Source organism: Sus scrofa, chromosome 3 (genome assembly GCF_054392235.1).
Source record: "Sus scrofa isolate SSC_HxYL_T2T_F1_AM1 chromosome 3, Sscrofa_HxYL_maternal_Yorkshire_Landrace_v2.0, whole genome shotgun sequence".
NCBI classification, from domain to species: domain Eukaryota; kingdom Metazoa; phylum Chordata; class Mammalia; order Artiodactyla; family Suidae; genus Sus; species Sus scrofa.
In genome coordinates this window covers 46,213,250-46,230,565 of record NC_139385.1, presented here as the reverse complement: position 1 = coordinate 46,230,565, position 17,316 = coordinate 46,213,250, and the positions used below count along the sequence as shown (strand labels likewise).

Below are 17,316 nucleotides of genomic sequence, written 5' to 3'. Positions count from 1 at the left end.
GCCAGGGAGATGGCCAGGCGCATCCAGCAGGGAAGGGTCCACAAGTGACCGCTGGAAGGGGCCCCCCCCATGCCCGGACACCACCTCGGCAGACCCCTCTCACTCGCCAGGATCACAGTCACTGGTTTTCGGCGTTTTTTAATTCTTTTTTTTTTTTTTTTTAAGAAATGTCAGAGTTGTGCCCAACACACGTGGGTCATCAGCAAACACGATAGAGGAGACCGATCAGTACTTTTTGGAGCAGGGGGTTGGGGGAGAGAGAAGGCGAGAACGACCACACGACACGGCCTCGGACCACGAGCAGAGCATCTGCGGGGGTGGGCTGGCAGCGCTGGGTCAGTGGGGGGCCCCAGGGAGGGAAGGTCGGGCACAACCTCACACGCACCACACACAGCCTGGCATGCACGCCCTGCACCCCCTGCTGTCACCCGGCTGACGTGCCCATGTTCACCACACTGTGCACTGGGCGCCCCTGAAGCCCAGGTGCGGCCTCACACCAACAGCCCCGGAGGAGCGGAGGGCACCGCCCAGCAGCGAGCAAGGCACATCCTTCCAGTCCTTCAGACGCAGAGAAGGCAGGAGAGAGAGCAGAGGGGAGGTGCTGGCGGAGCACGGACCCCTCCCCGGACCCCAGCCTCCTGTTTGTGCTACTGGGCCAGAGATCTGGCCACGCCTGGACAGAGGGAGGGGAAGGACCGACAGATGGCCAGGGCCTCTAACAGCTTTTGTCTTGAGCTGGACTCCAGCGTCCTTGCAGGTGGTAAATGGTTTTCTATAGTATCAATAATATTTTTTTTCTTTAAATATATATTTGTTAAAGTTATACCTTCTTGTTTCTCTGGGGAAATCTGCCTTAGCTCATTCCCAATAAATTAATACTCTTCAATAGCTTATATTCTGGGGAGGGGGGTGCAGTGGGGCAGGGGGCCCGACCTCAGCCCCTTGTGCTGCGCCGGAGCGGCTGGCAGAGGTCCCCAATGGGCAGTTCTGTGCTGGGCATAGGCCTGTGCTCTGCCTCAGATTGGGAAGGGGAATACAGCAGCTGCCCCCCTCCCACTGCCTCCTCCCAGGGTGGGCCCAACCTGGCCTCTTGGGCAGGGGTTTTGGGGGTGGCCCCTCCTCCACCCCCAGGGGGCAGAGCCTGGTGGAGGGTGGGCAGGTGGCCCAGCAGTTATTGCACAGGGAGCAGCAGATAGGGATGGGCACCCACGGGGCAGCAGCATCTGCCCAGAGCCCTTGGGTCCCCAGCCAGGCAGTCCTCCAGGCTGGGCCCGGGGGCAGGAGTTGTGCTTGTGCAGGTGCCGGGCAGCACCGCCCGCCCCTGCCTCGTGCCCGCGGCCACCTGGCGGGCTGTCCCCTGCACCCCGCCCGCCACCCAGCCTGCTCGCGCCGCGCCCAGCGGTGCCCATCCTGAGGTAAAGGTCAGTGTGCGGGCCGGAGCCCAAGCGGCGCGGGCGGACCCCCGACATGGGCGGCCGCGTCACTCCAGCATGGCGTCCAGCTGGTCAGCCAGGTCGTCAAACATGCTGCCAATGTCGTCCAGGATGCTGCCAGTGCTCTTCTCCTCGGCCGCCGAGGGGCTGGGGGCGGGCGAGGCGTGAGCAGACGGTGCAACGCTGAACGTCCTGGTCCCCACATACGGCCCGGGCCGAGCCCCGCCCCGCCCCGCCCCGCCCCCGCGCTCGAGGGCGGGGTCGGCCAAAAGTCCACGCCTCCACATCTGCCCGCCCCCGACTCCAGCCCCGCCCCGCAGTCCCCGGTCGGGGGGCTGAAGGGGCTCGCAGACCCCGCCCACACCGGGCCTCGCCCGGGGGCCTGAGGGCGGGGCCCGACTCCAGACCCCGACCCTCCACCGCCAGTCTGCCCGGCCCTCGCAGGGCCTCCCTCAGTGTGCACCCTCCCCAGGCCTCACCGAGCCCGCGTCGGACCCCGTCCCGCACCTACCGCGAGCCTTGCGCGTCCTCCTGCCGAATCTTCTCTTCTACCGCTTGCAGCGCCGCCGCCAAGCACGCGCTCGTCTCCTCCAGCTTCTGCCGGGCGCTATCCCCCGGCGAGGCGCTGTCGGGCACGGCAGGGGGCCCGGCGGCGACTGCAGCGGCGCGCGGAGGCTTGGCGGGCACGTGCAGCGCGGGCGCACCGGGGGACGGGGGCCTCGCAGGGCTGGCGCTCAGCGGCGGCGGCGGCGTGCTGGCAGACTTGGCGAGCGCGGGGGGTGGCTGGCGCGCCGGCGAGGGCGCGGGCGACGGGCTGGCGCTGCCCGACTGCAGCCCCGCGGCGGCCTTGGCTGGCTTGGGTGCCGTGGGCGGCGGCGGCGGCTTGGGAGACACGGGCGGCGGCGTGCCGTGGGCGCGCTTCACCTCTGCGGGGAGGAGGAGACTCGCGCCGGGGTGAGAGGTCGAGCGGCGTGCGCACCGCCCATCTCCAGACACAAGCCCTGCCCACAAGCCCCACCGCCGCGCTTTGCCTCCCCACCACCCCAGCTGCACTGCCCGCCCGGCTCCAGTCCTCCGCGCCCCACTCACCCCCGCCTCCCCGAGGCTGCCAGGGAGCGCGCTTCTCTGGGCACACCAGCTGGTGTCACTGCTTCCAAACCCCGGCGGTCCGCCCCCCCACCTCTAACCGCCTGCAGGTGTGGCCTGCTGCAGCCGCTGGCCCTCCCTTGCTTGAATGCCACAGGGCCTTTGCACCTCTGATCCTTCTGCTTGGAAGCCTCTCCCCGCCCTGCACTGGGGCCACGCTCCAGCCAGGTCAGAGTCCTCCCTGAGCCTTCCAGCATCTTGGGCCTGCCCTTCACGGGTGCCACTACTCACGGGCTTCTCTGCCTCCTTCACTGAGCAGGGTAGGGACCACCCACCCGCCTCCCGGCTCAGCGCTGACGGAATGGTCCAGTGGACCAGTGGATGAGAGTGGAGTGAGGGCGCTTTCCCACTCCACTCCAAGAAATGGCGAACCCCCTCAGACCACAGTGGGGAGCTCCCCCAGAGGGCCTCCTGCACCTACCTGGGCTGCCAGGACCTGGCAGCGGCACCTTCTTGGAGGCAGGTGTGGGTGAGCTCTGGATCTTGGGCACGGGCTGAGCCAGAATGGGCTTCGGAGAGACAGGCGGCTTGGCCGGCTTCCGGGCATCACTGTCCAGCGGGGGCAGCGGGGGCAGCTGCATCAGGTCGGAGGGCGGGGGCTCAGCGGGTGGGGGTGGCGGAGGCAGCTCTGGGGGCCCAGCCTGCTCAGAGGCCAGGGGGCGGTGCACAGTGCCTGTTCCAGTCTGGTACACGGACAGGGGCGGGGGAGGCTCTGGACCTGTCTCCCGCTCCTTGGCCTTGGGCCGGCGCTTGACCGTGTCGGACTCCGTCAGGAGAAACTTCACGTTCTCCTGCTGGCTCTGCTTGGCTCGGATGCGCCTCTGGAGTGTGGCGCTGGCCTCCACCCTGGCCAGGGGTGGGCCCTCTGCACCTGCCTCGCCCTTGGCTGGACCGCGAGGCCGCTGCCGGGCAGCGCCGTCTTCCACAAAGCGGCCATGATCTGCAGGCCCCCCAGACTCTCCCGGACCCCGGCGAGCCGTGGCCAGAAGTCCCGTGACAGGCCCACTCAGCGTGCGGCGCCGGTTCACCACCTCCCCGTCAGGCCCAATGGCCTCCTTGTGCTTCACCGAGGCCAACACCGTGGCCACCCGGCCTGGCTCTGGGCTGGCAGGGCGTGGCACGGGGTGGCCCTCAGGGGGCCTGCGGGCTGCCCGGCCCCCACCCCCAATGGACGACAGCTCGAGCATGGCTGCGATGCTCTTCACGCTGCCGGCGCTGCCTGTGTCCACACTGCCAGCCAGGTCGCTAGCCCGGCGGCGCTGTGCCCGAACCCCTAGCCGGCCGTCCTCTGTCCCAGCCCCCTCGGCCTCGGCATCTGGCGCTGACTCGTCGGCCAGGTTGGCACTGGCCATGGCTGAGCTGGAGCGCTTGGGTGGGGGTGGGGGGGGGCCCTTCTTCCGAGGCCGAACGGCAAACGACTGGCTGCGGTTGACGTTCTTGTCGGCGCCGGCAGGTGCTCGCACTGAGTGGCTTCGGCCCACGCGCCGCTGGACCGTGGCATAGGGCCCCGCGGCAGCTGGCACCAGCAGCTCATCCCGCTCTGGCTCGCTGTCGGACGCCGCATAGCGGTTCAGGCTGTGGGCGCGCTTCTTGGGCCGCCCTGGCTCCACTTCGGCCTCCGGGGGCAGGCAGAGCGTAGGCACCGGCGTGGGCACGGCCGTGGGCACAGGCCCTGGCACAGCTGGCCCTGCCTCGCTCTCCACTGGCTGGGGCAGCACGTAGGCAAAGCCACGGTGTGTGGGTGACTGAGGCAGCGAGCGAGGGGACATAGGTCGCTCTGCTGGTGGCAGCAATTGTGGGGTGGGCTTCACCTTGGCCGTGGCTGGAGCTGGGCCGTGAGGCCCCCCCAGGGCTTGAGGGGAGGCTGGCCGGGCTTTTGTGGGCGTCTGGGGGGGTGTGAAGTGGCTGGCAGCTGGTGGAAGGACTTGCCGGGGCTTTCCAGGCACCGGAGGCACACTGGCCCGCTTGACACTGTGGCCGTGGCGGCTGGGCCGGGCTTCCCTTTGGGGAGTGTCAGGGGTGGGCCCCTCATCCAGCAGATACTCCTGGCTTCGTGACATGGGACTGCCAGGCCCAGGGGGCCCGTCACCCAACAGCTCCTGAGAACTGCTCATGTGTCGTGCCCGCCCACCGAGGCTGGGCTCCTGCCGCATGGAGGCCCTTGGGGTGGGCGGCAGGTGGTTGGAGGGCTTCTCGGCGGTGGCGGTGGCAGCGGCGGTGGCGGCGGCAGCAGCAGCAGCAGTGGCGGCAGCCCCTTCGGCCGGGCCAGTCATGGCAGCCTGCAGCTCGCCGCTGAGCTCGCTGTCCTGGAAGGTGGTCATCTTCGGAGATTGGCATTCAGCCGGGGCAGGCTCGGGCGGGGGTGGCGACTCGATGGTCATCACTTCGAGGGACTGTGGTGCCTTCCGGCGCACGGGCCCGCCCTCATACTTGGCGTACTCTGCCTTCTGCAGCTCGGCCAGCTTCCTCACCGCCAGCATCAGCTTCTTCTGGTGTCCTGAGCGGGGCACAAGGTGGGTCAGGCCAGGGAGGCGGCCAGGCCCAGGGGGCAGGGGGCAGGGCCGGGCCTCACCCAGCTTGGTGATGCCAATCTCCTGCAGGTCCTCCCAGGTGATGTCGGTGATGAAGTCGATGTTCTCGTAGCCGTTGTCCACCAGCACCTTGTAGTACTGGGCCAGGCCGATCATGGACAGCCACACGGCCAGGTTCGCCTATGGAGCAGGGGACACACCGGGCAGCCCGAGCCGGCCACCCCCAGCCTGCCCGCCACTTGGAGCTGTCGGAGGAGAGGGCACCGGGCCAGCCCGGCACAGACAGACGGAAGGACAGAAGGACAGGCTGGAGGTGTCAGCTTTGCAGACAGCACAGCCTGGGCAGGAGCCCGAGGCCAGCTCACACACACGTGCCAACACACACAGAGGGGCGACCCTCTCCGTAGGACACCCTTCGGGGCAGGGGGAAGAATGCACTTCCTCACCTGCCCAGGCCGCCATGGGGACAGCACCCCCGGGGACACACCCCACACGGGGCGGACACAGACACACAGCAGCACCGACCGGATACGTGGACACACACCCTGCATCCCAGCCACACACGGGCACTGACACCCTTCCGAGGCACATGCAAGCTCTCTCACCACTGCCCCGCCAGCTTCAGGCACGCGTCACACGGCCACGTCACACACGTGTGCAAACACCCATGGCGGTCTTCACTCAGAGCCCCCCAGGGGGCTCCCTGGAGGGCATCCACCTGTCCACACTCGCAGCAGGACGTCACTCACGCACCGACACACAGCACGCACAGTCACCCCCTGGGTGCAGAAGCCAAGCGAGGCCCGTGGGCCCAGACATGCTGGCAGGGAGGGCCCCTGAGCCGCTGACTGAGTGGGGCGAGGCAGGGTGGATGAGCTTGAGCTGGCCTGTCGCCAGCCCACAGCCCTGGAGGCATCTGGTGGCCACAGCACTCCCTCACTTGGATGGGTGGGAGCCCAGACACAGCCCAAGGCCCAGGGAGGCAGCATGGATGCCACAGGCCCCCAGGCCCACCTCTTCCCAGCCCAGAACCTGTCCCACCACAGGGGTGCCTGTTGGTGACAGCAAGCCCGAGGCCTGCGTGGCTGGCGGCTGGCGGTGCAGTCGGTGTGTGCAGCCATCAAAGGGCGCCTCACATATATTCAGGGCACGCGTGCTGTGTGCCTGAAGCGCGCGCACACGCACGTGCATGTGCCTGGGTGTGTGTAAGCGCGTCCCACCAGTGCAGCTCCTCTGCAGCATCTGAGTGTGTGTGCCACGGGCAGCGTGGCAGGAGTGGCATGTCGTGAAGATGGGGACGCTGCAGGCTTCAGGGCCCCCTGCCCCGGGGACGCTGGCCCCAGAGCCCCCCACAGGAGCAGAGGCCATCCTCCGCTCCCTCTCCCCGGACTCCCCGCAGGGCAGGGGAGGCCGCAGCCAGGGAGGCCGTCTGTCTGTGTGTCTGCCCATCCTGGCCTGGCGCTGGGGTGCAGGGGGCCTTACGGGTTTGCGCTCAGGCAGCCAGTCAGGGATGCTCAGGCCGCTGATCTCTGCAGTGATCTTCTTCCGGTGGCCCGGCTTGGTGACCCCGATGGCTGTGAGGTCCTGGGCAGAGGACAGGCCTGTCAGCAGGAGGCTGAGGGCCCGTCTCTGGGTCAGCTGCGGGTCAGCCCTCAGGCAGCTCACCTCGGGGGTCATGCGGCTGATGGTGGGCAGGTCGTAGCCGGCACTGATGAAGTTGGGGGCGTAGAGCTGCAGCTGGAACGTGGCCAGCCACTGGCCGACAGCCTCGGCGCTCTGGAAGACACGAGGCAGCTGCTGCAGGCTCACCCGCCTGCTCCCCCGCCAGGCGTGCACCCCGGCCCCCGCAGCGCCTCCTTCTCTGCTCAGCCGAAGATGCGGCTCAATCGGCCGTCCGCTGGGCAGTCTGCAGCCAGGCCCCGGCAGCCGGGCCCCTGCGCTCCTCCTCGCTCTGCCGTCCTGGATGCCGACGTCTTCAGCATCGCCCGGTGCTTCCACCTCCTCCCGTGAGCGCCACCGGGAGGGTCCAGCTGCTGTCCACATCACAGGCTTCCCTGACCGTCCCCCCCAAGTCCTGCACCAGGGACACCCCAAAGCGTGGCCCTGTCTGGGGGGCTCTGGGAAGGGGACCTCGGGCGGAACCATTTAGTGCTGCCCTTCCGCTCCTCGGATGGGGGTTCTGCCCAGAGGTTGCAGGAGGACTCAGCCAGCAGCTCATGCCTTCCCTGGCACGCAGGTGCATACACTCAGGACCCAGCTCACCCCCACGCACACCTTGCCTCGTCTCACACGCATGCCCTTCCACACGCGTGCGTGCACACACACACACACACACGTGCCCAACTCGCAATCACACTGTCCACACACAAGCATAGACCCCATGCAGCTCACACCTGTCATGCTTCCAGGACACACTAGCTTACACGCACAGCCCGTACAAAAGACAACGGCTACACACACAGACTGACAGACCGACAGAAGGATGGGCCTGGCCTGTCAAGGGCACCGGCCATGCTGTGGCCGAGCCGGGCAGCTGCCCCAGCGCCCCTCCCTGCGGCTGGCCTGGGCCCTGTACCTTGCCCTCCGAGGCGGCCTCCAGCTTCTTAGGCGGCTGCTCCCCGTAGACCTGCCCAGCGTGGGCCACTGGAGGCTGGGAGCGGGTGGCACCTGGGGACAAAAGGGTGTGGTGGGGCAAGGGCTGCCCAGGGACCACCTCCCCACCAGGCCAGCAGCACCATGTCCTTGCTCTTACCTGCAGAGCTCTCTGGAGGCTTGACAGCGCTGTCCCCGGGGCCGGAGTCAGAGACGGGCTTCTGGGAGAGAACTGTGGCCAGGAGCTGCAACCCAGACAGGCCGGCTGGCCAGTGCTGCTCTGGGCACAGGCCAGCCCTCCTGCCACCACCCCACCTACCTTGACCCCTTCAGCGCCTGCGTGCAGGGTGTGGCCCCCGCTGCTCCGGCCACCAGCCACACCACTCAAGCTGCCACTACGGTCCCCGCCTGCCAGCAGGAGGGAGCATCATCAGCCAGGGCTGGCCCTGCCGAGGGGCTGCCGCCTCTGCCCTCCAGAGGCCCCCACCTACCTGCGAAAGGCTTCCTCAGCACCCAGATCTCTTCAGGGGGTGCAGAGGGGCCCGATGAGCTGCCTCCCTGGAGTGGACTAGACTCAGCACCTGCTCGGGAGCCTGCGGACCAAGCACAGCCTCCCTGAGTCCTGGACCAGCCCAGGCCTGGGGCATCCCCTGGCCTGGCCCCCGAGCCTGCGCAGAGCAGAGGCCGGACACACACACAACTGGGGGTCAGCCTCATGGCCCCCTCCTGCCCTGGCTGGCTCTCTCAGAAGACTCCTCCAGACCCAGCGTGTTTGATAGCACGGCAGAGAGGGCACGGGCCAGGCTCCCCTGCCAGTGGCCCTGGGGGTGGGGGGAAGGATTGCAGGAGGGTGCAAACCCCTGGGACAGGAGACCAGGGGGCGAGAAGAGGCCCCCAGGAGCCCAGGGTCAGGGTCCTCACTCCAGAGAACTAGATGCCCTGGAATGGTCTGGCCACACCTCCTCACTGGCCCCGCTCAGCCCCTTCACCCCACCTGTCAATCTCCATGTCCTCCCGTTCCCCCTCCAAACCATTTCACAGCGGCCCTGTGGGCTCCTCCTGCGCCCCTCCCTCTCCCTCACCAAGCGGGCCACACCCTTTTGTGCTTCGGCCCCCTGCACGCCTTGCACGTGTGGTCCCTGCTGCCTGCGGCCAGCCCCTCCCATCTCTCAGGCCTTCTCTGTCCACCTGGCCTGCGGCAGGTGGACCCCACGACCTCTGCCTCACTGGCTGGTATGTTTCCTTCCACGTGTCTTTCCTGATTGCTTTTTTTGAGGCTGCGCCCCTGGCAGGCAGAACTTCCCAGGCCAGGGATCAAACCCATGCCACGGCAGTGACAATGCCGGCTCCTTAGCTGCTGGGCCAACAAGGAACCCCTCCTTCCACGTCTCTCTCACTGTCCCTGCTCCCTCCGTCCCACCCTGAGGGCGAGCTCCTGGAGAGCAGGCATGACGCCCGCCTGGGTTACCATCGATTCCCGGTGCGTGGCACACGCTGTCTGTTGAGTGAATGAAGGAGGAGGTTTGGGGACCCCGATGAGAGGACTGCTGGCAGGATACATGGCTGGATGCCCTGGGGACCCCACACCAAGGCATGGCTAGAGCTCAGGTCCTTGCCCTGCCCCCAACACACCCGGGCACTGGCTTCCTTCTGGCCCCTGAGCCCAGGCTAGGGTGGGACTTGCCTGCTCGCTTGACAATGGCCTCACCCAGGGAGGACGGGAAGTAGCCCACTCGGTCGTTGCCTGTCCTGTTGTCATGGATACAGCCCTTCCACCGGCCATCTGGATGCTGCTCAAGGACCTGGCCAGATAGGGGACACCAAGCTCAGGGAGATACTCTCCAGGCCAAGAGGGTGGGTGGCCCGGGCCCCTGCTCAGACCCCCAGACCCCCAACTGCTGTCAGGAGTTGGGGGGGTGAGCCTCCCTCCCAGGTCCCCCCCCCCATCCAGGGCGCCAGCAGCCTCAGCCCACGCTTACTGTGATAATGTCCCCGGCTTTGACATTGAGGCTGGTCAGGTCGTAATTGTTGCAGTAATCCTTGGTCGCCCGGACCTGCAGGGCCGCCGAGGCCTCTGGGGACACAGGAGGCGGCAGACCCCCCAGTCCTGTGAGCCGGCCTGGCCCAGGCCCTGCCCCAGCCCCCCTGCCCCGCCCGGGCCCACCTCGCAGCAGCTGCTTGATCTCCTTGCTGGCCTGGGAGGTGGTGAACTGGTGCACGATGTCCAGGGCCGTCTGGCTGTAGGTGTTCCTCACATGGGCATTGATCCCGTTCTGCGTGTGCCAGAGCGCCTGCGCTGTCAGGAGCCCCCACACCCCCGCGTGACCCCAGCTGCCCTGGCCCCCAACTCACATCCAGCAGCAGCCGAACCACTTCCGTCTTCCCGCAGAGCGCAGCCTCGTGCAGGGCCGTGCCCGCCTTGGTCTGGCGGTTGATGTCGATGCCGGCTTGGAGGAGGAGCCTGGGGGAGGGAGGAGCAGCGGGCAGGGCCTTGCCAGGCATCCTTGGCCCCAGGGGACCCAAGCCGGCCCCAATTCCCAGGGCCTGAGGTGGAGCCAACCCTGCCCTACCTCCCGGACAAGATGGTACCCGACCGTGCCCCTGCCCCTGTGGGCGTGCCCCTCCCCGGGCTAACTCTTCACACAGGTGTCTTGTCTTATCCTCACACGGGCACAGCCGGGATACCCGCCTTAAGGATGGGGAAACTGAGGCTAGAGACTACAGACCTCCACAGGGCCAGCCAGCGAGCGGCACAGCCTGTGAGGCAATAGAAGTTCGCTCCCCAGCCCATCCCGTGCGTCCCTTCTGCGGGGGGCTTGGGCATCGTCGCATGCCCGCGGCGCCCCAGCTGCTCCGGTTTCGCTGCCGAGCCAGGAGCAGCACCCGAGGCCGGATGTCTCTCCCGGCCCCACGGCTGTACCTGATGATATCAATGTGGCCGTTCTTGGCTGCCAGGTGCAGGGGGCTGGTGCCATTGGGGTCCGTGGCGTCCCCTGGCCGGGGCTCCAGCAAGGCCGCGCACATGTTGCTGCTCAGGAGCAGCTGGACCACCTTGAAAGGAGACCCAGAAATGGGGTGGGGGGGGTGCAGGTGTGACCCCCCCACTCCCACCACAGGAGAAAATGGGGCGGACGGAGCCCCACTCAGGCCCTGGGCAGACTTACCCCGACACGGCCGAACTCACAGGCGAGGTCCAGGGGTGTCTTCCCCGAGTTGTCCACCATGCACGGGTTGGACTGGTGCTGGAGCAGCATCTCAGACTGTGGGGACCAAGGGTGCGGTCGGCCCCGAGGCTGGTGGCACGAGATGCCCCAGGCGCCCTGTCGGGAGGGGGGCCTTACCACGTCGTAGTGCCCATGCTGGGCCGCCAAGTGCAGGGGGATGTGGCCTTCATCCGACGGGATGTTCACTGCCGAGCCCGCCTTCAGCACCAGCTTCATGGGCTCCTTCCGGCCCTGCCAGGCCGCATAGTGCAGCGGCCGCATGCCTGGGGGAAGGCAGAGGCCGTTGGGAGCCAGCCTCAGACCCTGAGCCCAGCCCTGCCCTGCAGGACACTGAGTCCATGCCTGGCCAAGACCCTGGGCTGACACTTCAGTTGAGGGACCCCCCCGGGCCTCCAGGAACTCCACTTCTGAGCGTGGCACCCTGCCCTGGCTCTGAGGTCTCCAACTCTGAGGTCCCCGACGGGCCTTGCCTTTGTTGTCCTTGATGTCCACGGCAGCCTGGGCCTCCAGCAGCAGGGTTATCAACTCTGTGTTGCCATTCAGGGCCGCGTGGTGCAGGGCAGAAAAGCTGGGGCAGGCGGCAGACACGTATGAGCAAGGACCTGGGCACCCCGGCCTTCCCCGGAGTCCCTGATGCCCATTCCAGACCGGCATCTATCCCTCTGGTGGAGAACTCACCCATCTGGGTCCTGGAAATTGACATTGATCTTCTTGGTGGAGCCCAGGAGCTCTGGGGGTGGAAGGAGACACGCTGAGGAAGGCTCTGCGCAGCCCTCACGGGGCCCTTCCCGCCACCGCCGCCCCTCCGAGGCAGCCTGAGAGCGGCTGGCTGGCTCCCTGGCGGGCTCCGAGCCAGAGCTCTCTAGGTCTCTGGTCTAGAAACATTCCTTCACTCATTCAACTCGGCTCCCTGCACGCAGCTCCAGGTACCAGCTTTTAGATCTTGGTTCCCACCGAACGCAGATGTTGGGAGGCTGGGGACAGCCTGGGGACAGCCCGGGGACAGAAGCCAGGGCTGTGCACCCACACAGGCACACACGTGTGCACACGAGCCCCTTCCCTGGGGACGCTGGCTGAGCACCTGTCAATGGTGGGAGGGAGAGAGCCAGCCCAATCTGTCTCTCAGAAGGACCCAGATGGGGCCGGGGGTGGCCCGGGGAGGCTGGAACACCCGGAAGCGAGGGTATCTCTGAGGGAAGATCCACGATTCCCTCAACCAGTGCCCCCGCCCCCCATCGCCAGTGCGGGGCCTGGCCACGCAGACGAGCCCCACCCCGCGGGCCAGGAAGGGGAGGCAGGCAGGTGGCCGAAGCCTCCAAGAGACCACAGAACGGCCGCCGTGTCCACAGGGGCACGTCAGGCCCCGGGATGGGCCCACCTGAAGCCCGAGGGCTCGAGCCCTCCTTTTGGGAACCCAGGCTCCTCCCGGGGCCTGGCCAGGCCACCCGCCGCCTGCCAGAGGAGGGGAGCCCACCGATGCCCTCCCCGTGGGCTCGGGTCCAGCCGGACTCAGGCCAATCCCCTGCCTGTCTGGGCCGTAGTTACATAACCCATTTGTGGGTCAGTCACTCCGGGAGGGAGGGGCTGGGGAGGACAGAAGCCCCTTTGTCCAGGCCCAGGACAGGGGTGGGGGCAGGGGACCAAGGGAGGCAAGACACAGAGGGGCTGCAGCAGGGCCCGCCCACCCGGTGACCCCCAGCTCTGACCCCTGTCGCTCTGGCCTCGGTTCTCGGCAGCCGGACGCAGGGTGCGGGTCCCCCAGTGGCCCACAAACCCCACAAAGTCAGAGGGGCCTGAATTCGAGTCCTCCTTCCGCCCCTTACTGGCCCTGTGGCCTTGGACCTGAGCTTGAAGGGCCTAACAGGGTCGGCCTCGCAGGTCTAAGGGCGTTTCCAGACCACAGTGACGGGTCTGGCACCGAGCCGGCTCGGAGCAGGGGGGCCTCCAGGAAGGCCTGGCCCCTGTTCTGCTGCCCCACCCCCTCCGCTCGGACATCTCAGTTGGCAGCAATGCCACCCTTCCTTCACCTGGGTGGTCCAGGCTGTAACCTTGGAGGCAGCCCGGGGTCCCTTCCTGAGTCCTTACGTCTTCTCTGTCAATAAACCCTGTCAGCTCCACCTTCAAGACACGTTCAAAGCACACTGGGAATCCCAGCATTTCTCAACAGTGCCATCACCGCCCCGGGCCCAGCCAGAATCTCTAGAAGGATCGCTGCCATCACCTCCCCACTGGCATCCCCACTTCCGCCCTGCCCCTTCCGGCCCATCCTCCCCATCCGCTGAGGGGGCCCCTGTTAGAACATGAGTCTGCTCCCATTGCTCCCATCTCATGGGGGTTGGAGGCCAGAGCTGGACAAGGGCCCTGCATGATGCGGCCTCCCTCCATCCACCACGACTTCCTCGTCGCCCCCGTTCCAGCCATACATGCCTCCTTGGTGGCCACTCTCCCCTGCCACAGGGCCTTTGCACATGCTGTGTGGGAGCTATTCTTCCCTAAGTTATCCCTGTGACTCCCTCTTCGCATCCTTCAGGTCGTTATCCAAGACCCGCATCCCACCTAAAACGGGAACCCCCTTCCCTCCCCGCGTCTGGTGTATTTTTCACTTTAGCCCCCGGAACACCACTTACCATCCATCTCGCTCACTAAGCTACAAGCTCCCAGAGGACGAGAGGGTTCATCTGTTTTGCTCACTGCTGTATCCTTGGTGGCGAAAACAGTGCCAGGTGCACACAAGATGCCCTGTAAATTGCTGACTGAACTGAACCCACATCCTACACACCTGCCACGGCCAGCTTCACCCACAGGACCCTTGCAGCCTGGCCGCATGCTCTGCTGTCGCTAGCCTGGAGTTCTTATTTTGGGGATGTTTTCATTTTGCACTGAGCTCTGCGAATGATGCAGCCAGGCCTGCCCCTGTCCCCTGATGTCAAGCTGAAGCGAGCACAGCACCCCCAGCCCTGCTGAGGGCCATGCTCTCCACATTCTCCCAGAGAACACTCTGCCCCGACCCTAGCGTCTGCCCCCCTCCTTCGTAGCCGCAGCTTAGCTGGTTCCCAGCTTCTCCCCCAGGACTTCCCCGGGCCCGGTCGCTCTCTCCCCTCCTGCAGCCCAGCCAGGTGTTCTGAGTGGAGCCCATGGCCAGGGACACCTGCTCCCTGCTCACCCAGCTACACCTGCAGGTGCTGAAAGCTCAGAGGGGCTGGAGGTCAAGGCCCAGGAAGTGACACAGACACTGTGGGGAGGGAGAGGCCCCATCCAGAAGCAGATGCTCCCCACAGGAGGGGCATCTTGCTAAAGTCATCTGGCCGCCCCCCTGCTGATCCCCTCGAAGAGAAAAAGCGCTGGAAGTGGATGGCGGGGAGCTCGAGGGTTTGAAACTCCCCCGATTCCTATGGTGACACTGGGCCCCTGGTAGGTGGGGGAGAAGGGGGCAAGTGGGGACCAAAAGGGGCCCCAGGAGCCCCTTTCCCCTTTCCACGCAGAATGCCCAGCAGTCGTCATACATAAACCCCGCCCCTGACCCCCTCGTGACTTGGCACTCAAGCCCCTTGTCCCCCCAGCCTTCTAACCCCTCTCCTGCCACCTTCCCACCCTAGAAGTCAGCTCCATACTCCTGCTGCACAGGCCCTGGGGGGCCAGGCACAGGCCACCTCGACAGCCACATCTGTTCCCTACAGGGATGTGGTCGTGGCCTCCCCGGGTCCCATCTCAGATTGGCTGAGTCCTGGGGCCACCATCAGGGCAAGGCACCCTCTCAGCTCCCCCAGGGCAGGCAGCTCTGAGCCAGATGCTGGAAGGAACCACCAGTGGGCCGAGGTGAGAGAGCACAGGAGGGCTGGCCGGCAGACTTCAGGGAATTTGGGGAAAGAGAAGGTTGGGCCAGAAGGAAGTGCAGGGTGACCCCGGCACCCCACCGGCACCCCAGAAGACCAACCCCCATGCCAGCCTTTTCCCTTCGAGCAGTTTCTTCTTCCCTTCAAGAACAATTGCTAAGGGTGCCCAGACTTGTGATGTAAGCAGAGGCTCCTTTCGGGCGGGACCGGGGGCTGACAGCCTGGGTGACACTGGGGTGCTGGGGGGGAGGGAAGATGTCAGCCCAGGGAGGAGACGGCGGAAACAGGAACCATGGGAACACCTCCGGAGTGTGTGTGGGGGTGCTGGGGAGCACGGCTGGATGCCCCCCACCCCGTGGCCCAAACTCCAGCTGTACTTTGCTGAATCAAAATACATCTTACTCCAAAGCAGGCCAGCGTTGCCATGACAACCAGGCTAATTCATGGAGGGATTTCTCCGTCTGATTTCTGATGCCCGCCCCTGTGAGTCAGAGAGCCCAGACTCAGGGGCCAAGGCAGGTGTGTCTCCTACCCAGAGACCAGCCCCAGCAGGAGCCAACGTGGAGATCCTTGCGGAGACACAGGTGGAGGTCAGAGTCCCCACACCTCCCCCAGGGGGCCAGAGCAGAAGGGGGGAGGAACCCCCAAACCAGATGCCCCCATTTCCTCAGCCCACCTGCCCCGGGCTACCTAAGGGAATGGCCACAGTTAGCACCCCCTGAGCACTCACTAAGCACCTGGGCATCACGTGTGCATCCACTGCTCTTACACACAACTGTCCCCATCCTACAGATGAGAAGACTGGAGTTGTTGGAGCCCAAGGTCGGATGGCCACTAGGTGGAAGCCTTGGCCTTGCCTTGAACCTCTCCATCCCCGCTTGTGTGTCTGAGGCGCAGCTGAGGCTGCCGCTGCCTGAAGGCCCTCCCTCCCTTGCTGTGCCCTGAGGCCCTGAAGCCAGCCCCACCTGGCAGACCCTCCCTGGGCCTCGGGTGTGGAAGGCAGGGCCAGCCTGTGTATTGTGTGCCTGCAAGGCTGTCTAATGGCACAGAGCAGATAGGAGCTGCAGTGGGAGGGTCGTCTTGGGCTCAGGGACCTCCCCCCACCAGCCCCAGGGGCAGTCTCAGTTCCCAGCATCTCCCCTGGAGAGAGGGCAGAGAGCCCCCCCCCCACCTTTCACACACAGTCCCAGGGTGTGAGATGCAGACTGGGACACACAGACCCGACCTGCAACCCGGGCGAAGCCTGCCGGCGCCAGCACAGGTGCCCTGACACACTGACATGGCCATGCGTGCGCAGCCGCACGCGCGCGCACACACACACACAGCTGGTCCACACGCCCATCCATCCATCTCCATTGGCCCTGGGGGGGAGGCTCCAGGCTGAGCTGGGATGAGTGCTGGGATCAGGGCTTCAAGCTTCCAAAGGTCCCCTGGGGTCCCCACAGTGGAAGCTCAGGATGGCCAGTGGGAGACCCCCCTTCCCCCCAATCCCCTTTCCCAGCAGGGAAGCCAGAGAAGGCCAGGGTCTTTTGCAGGGTCTGCACCTGCCGGGAACTCGGCCGGGCCCCGGGCGGGGCGACCTTGGGCCTCTGCTCGCCCATCAGTAGATGGCCCCCAGCCGGCCATGCCTGGGCAGCCACACCCCCAGCATGGTCCTGTCCCCCCCCTTCGCGGCCAAGCATGTGATGAAGCATGCGGCGGGGAGGGGGTCTGACAGAGACGTCAGCCCTATGGTCGCCCCTCACCTCAAGGGGCCCCTCCCTCTCTCCACGGTGTGTGTGGGGGGGAATCCGTCTCGCCCTTTAAAGGCCCAGCAGAGACCTCCAGCTGTCAGCCCGCAGCCCGGGAAGGGAGGGGAACGGAGGCAGAGAGGGATGCCAAGAAGGTGGGTGCATCCAGGTGCCCGCTGGGGGGCTCGCGTGACGGCGGGGCGCTCGCAGCCGCCCCTCCTCCAGCGCTGGCAGCGGGGGGCGCGGACCCAGGGTCAGGGCGCCGCGGGCCCCGCCCCGCCCCCGGGGACCCGAGAGCATCCCCCTCCCCGCCCTGCGCCGGCCGGGGTGGGGGGCTCGGCGCACGATCCGGCCCCGGGGCGTGCCGCGGCTCCCTCCCGCCCCCCGCGGCCCCCCGCGCCCCCCGCACTCACTGGCCTTCCCGGGCCGAGGCCTCTGCAGCAGCCTCTGCGCGGTCCCCACGTCCTCCGCCTTCACCGCCTGCACCAGCTCCTGCTCCTTCCCCATGGCGCGGCCGGGGCCGCAGCGACGCGGCTGCGCTCCGTGCGCTCGGCGCGGCTCAGAGGCGGCGGCGGCGGCGGCCCCGCGGCACCGGCCGCATCCTCCGCCCTCCCCCGCCGCCTCTTCCGCCACCCGCGCCCCTCGCTGTCCTCCGGCTCCGGCTCGGGCTCGGGCTCCCGGCGCGGAGGGAGCGGGGAGCGCGTCACGGGCGGGGGGCGGCCCGGGGGCGGGGGCCGGCGGCGGCGGCGGGCGCTGGGCGGGCGCGGGGCGGGGGCGCGGCACCTGGCGCCGCCTCCCGGACGCCTGGGTCCCCCTCCTGCGGCCGC

General features: G+C 67.0%; 1 protein-coding gene across 3 annotated transcripts; it reads right to left on the bottom strand.

Annotated features, from left to right (window-relative positions):
• Window positions 1-122: 122 nt before the first annotated feature.
• On the bottom strand, window positions 123-17,167 carry CASKIN1 (CASK interacting protein 1). Of its 3 annotated transcripts, none has more exons than XM_021086770.2 (20): window positions 16,903-17,167; window positions 11,605-11,656; window positions 11,397-11,494; window positions 11,044-11,189; window positions 10,867-10,962; window positions 10,623-10,753; window positions 10,055-10,163; window positions 9,867-9,975; window positions 9,682-9,776; window positions 9,387-9,504; window positions 8,194-8,295; window positions 8,022-8,110; window positions 7,863-7,947; window positions 7,686-7,777; window positions 6,776-6,886; window positions 6,593-6,694; window positions 5,152-5,290; window positions 3,001-5,076; window positions 1,945-2,359; window positions 123-1,580 (listed from the first exon to the last, which is right to left on the bottom strand). In XM_021086770.2, the coding sequence occupies exons 1-20, from the start codon at window positions 16,994-16,996 to the stop codon at window positions 1,481-1,483; spliced, it is 4,359 nt and encodes a 1,452-aa protein (XP_020942429.1). In that variant the 5' UTR covers window positions 16,997-17,167; the 3' UTR covers window positions 123-1,480. The 3 variants fall into 3 exon arrangements, with proteins under 3 accessions (XP_020942429.1, XP_084874012.1, XP_020942431.1); XM_085017886.1 differs by lacking the exon at window positions 16,903-17,167 and adding an exon at window positions 16,505-16,562; XM_021086772.2 differs by lacking the exons at window positions 6,593-6,694; window positions 6,776-6,886.
• Window positions 17,168-17,316: the final 149 nt, after the last annotated feature.

Excerpts from the sequence above, each read along its gene's own strand:
- CASKIN1 (XM_021086770.2), bottom strand. The coding sequence starts at position 16,996 with ATGGGGAAGGAGCAGGAGCTGGTGCAGGCGGTGAAGGCGGAGGACGTG. Across the intron at positions 10,164-10,622 it reads GGCCACATTGATATCATCAG|GCTCCTCCTCCAAGCCGGCA; the intron begins GTACAGCCGTGG and ends TCCCTCCCCCAG. Across the intron at positions 9,505-9,681 it reads AAGCCGGGGACATTATCACA|GTCCTTGAGCAGCATCCAGA; the intron begins GTAAGCGTGGGC and ends CTATCTGGCCAG.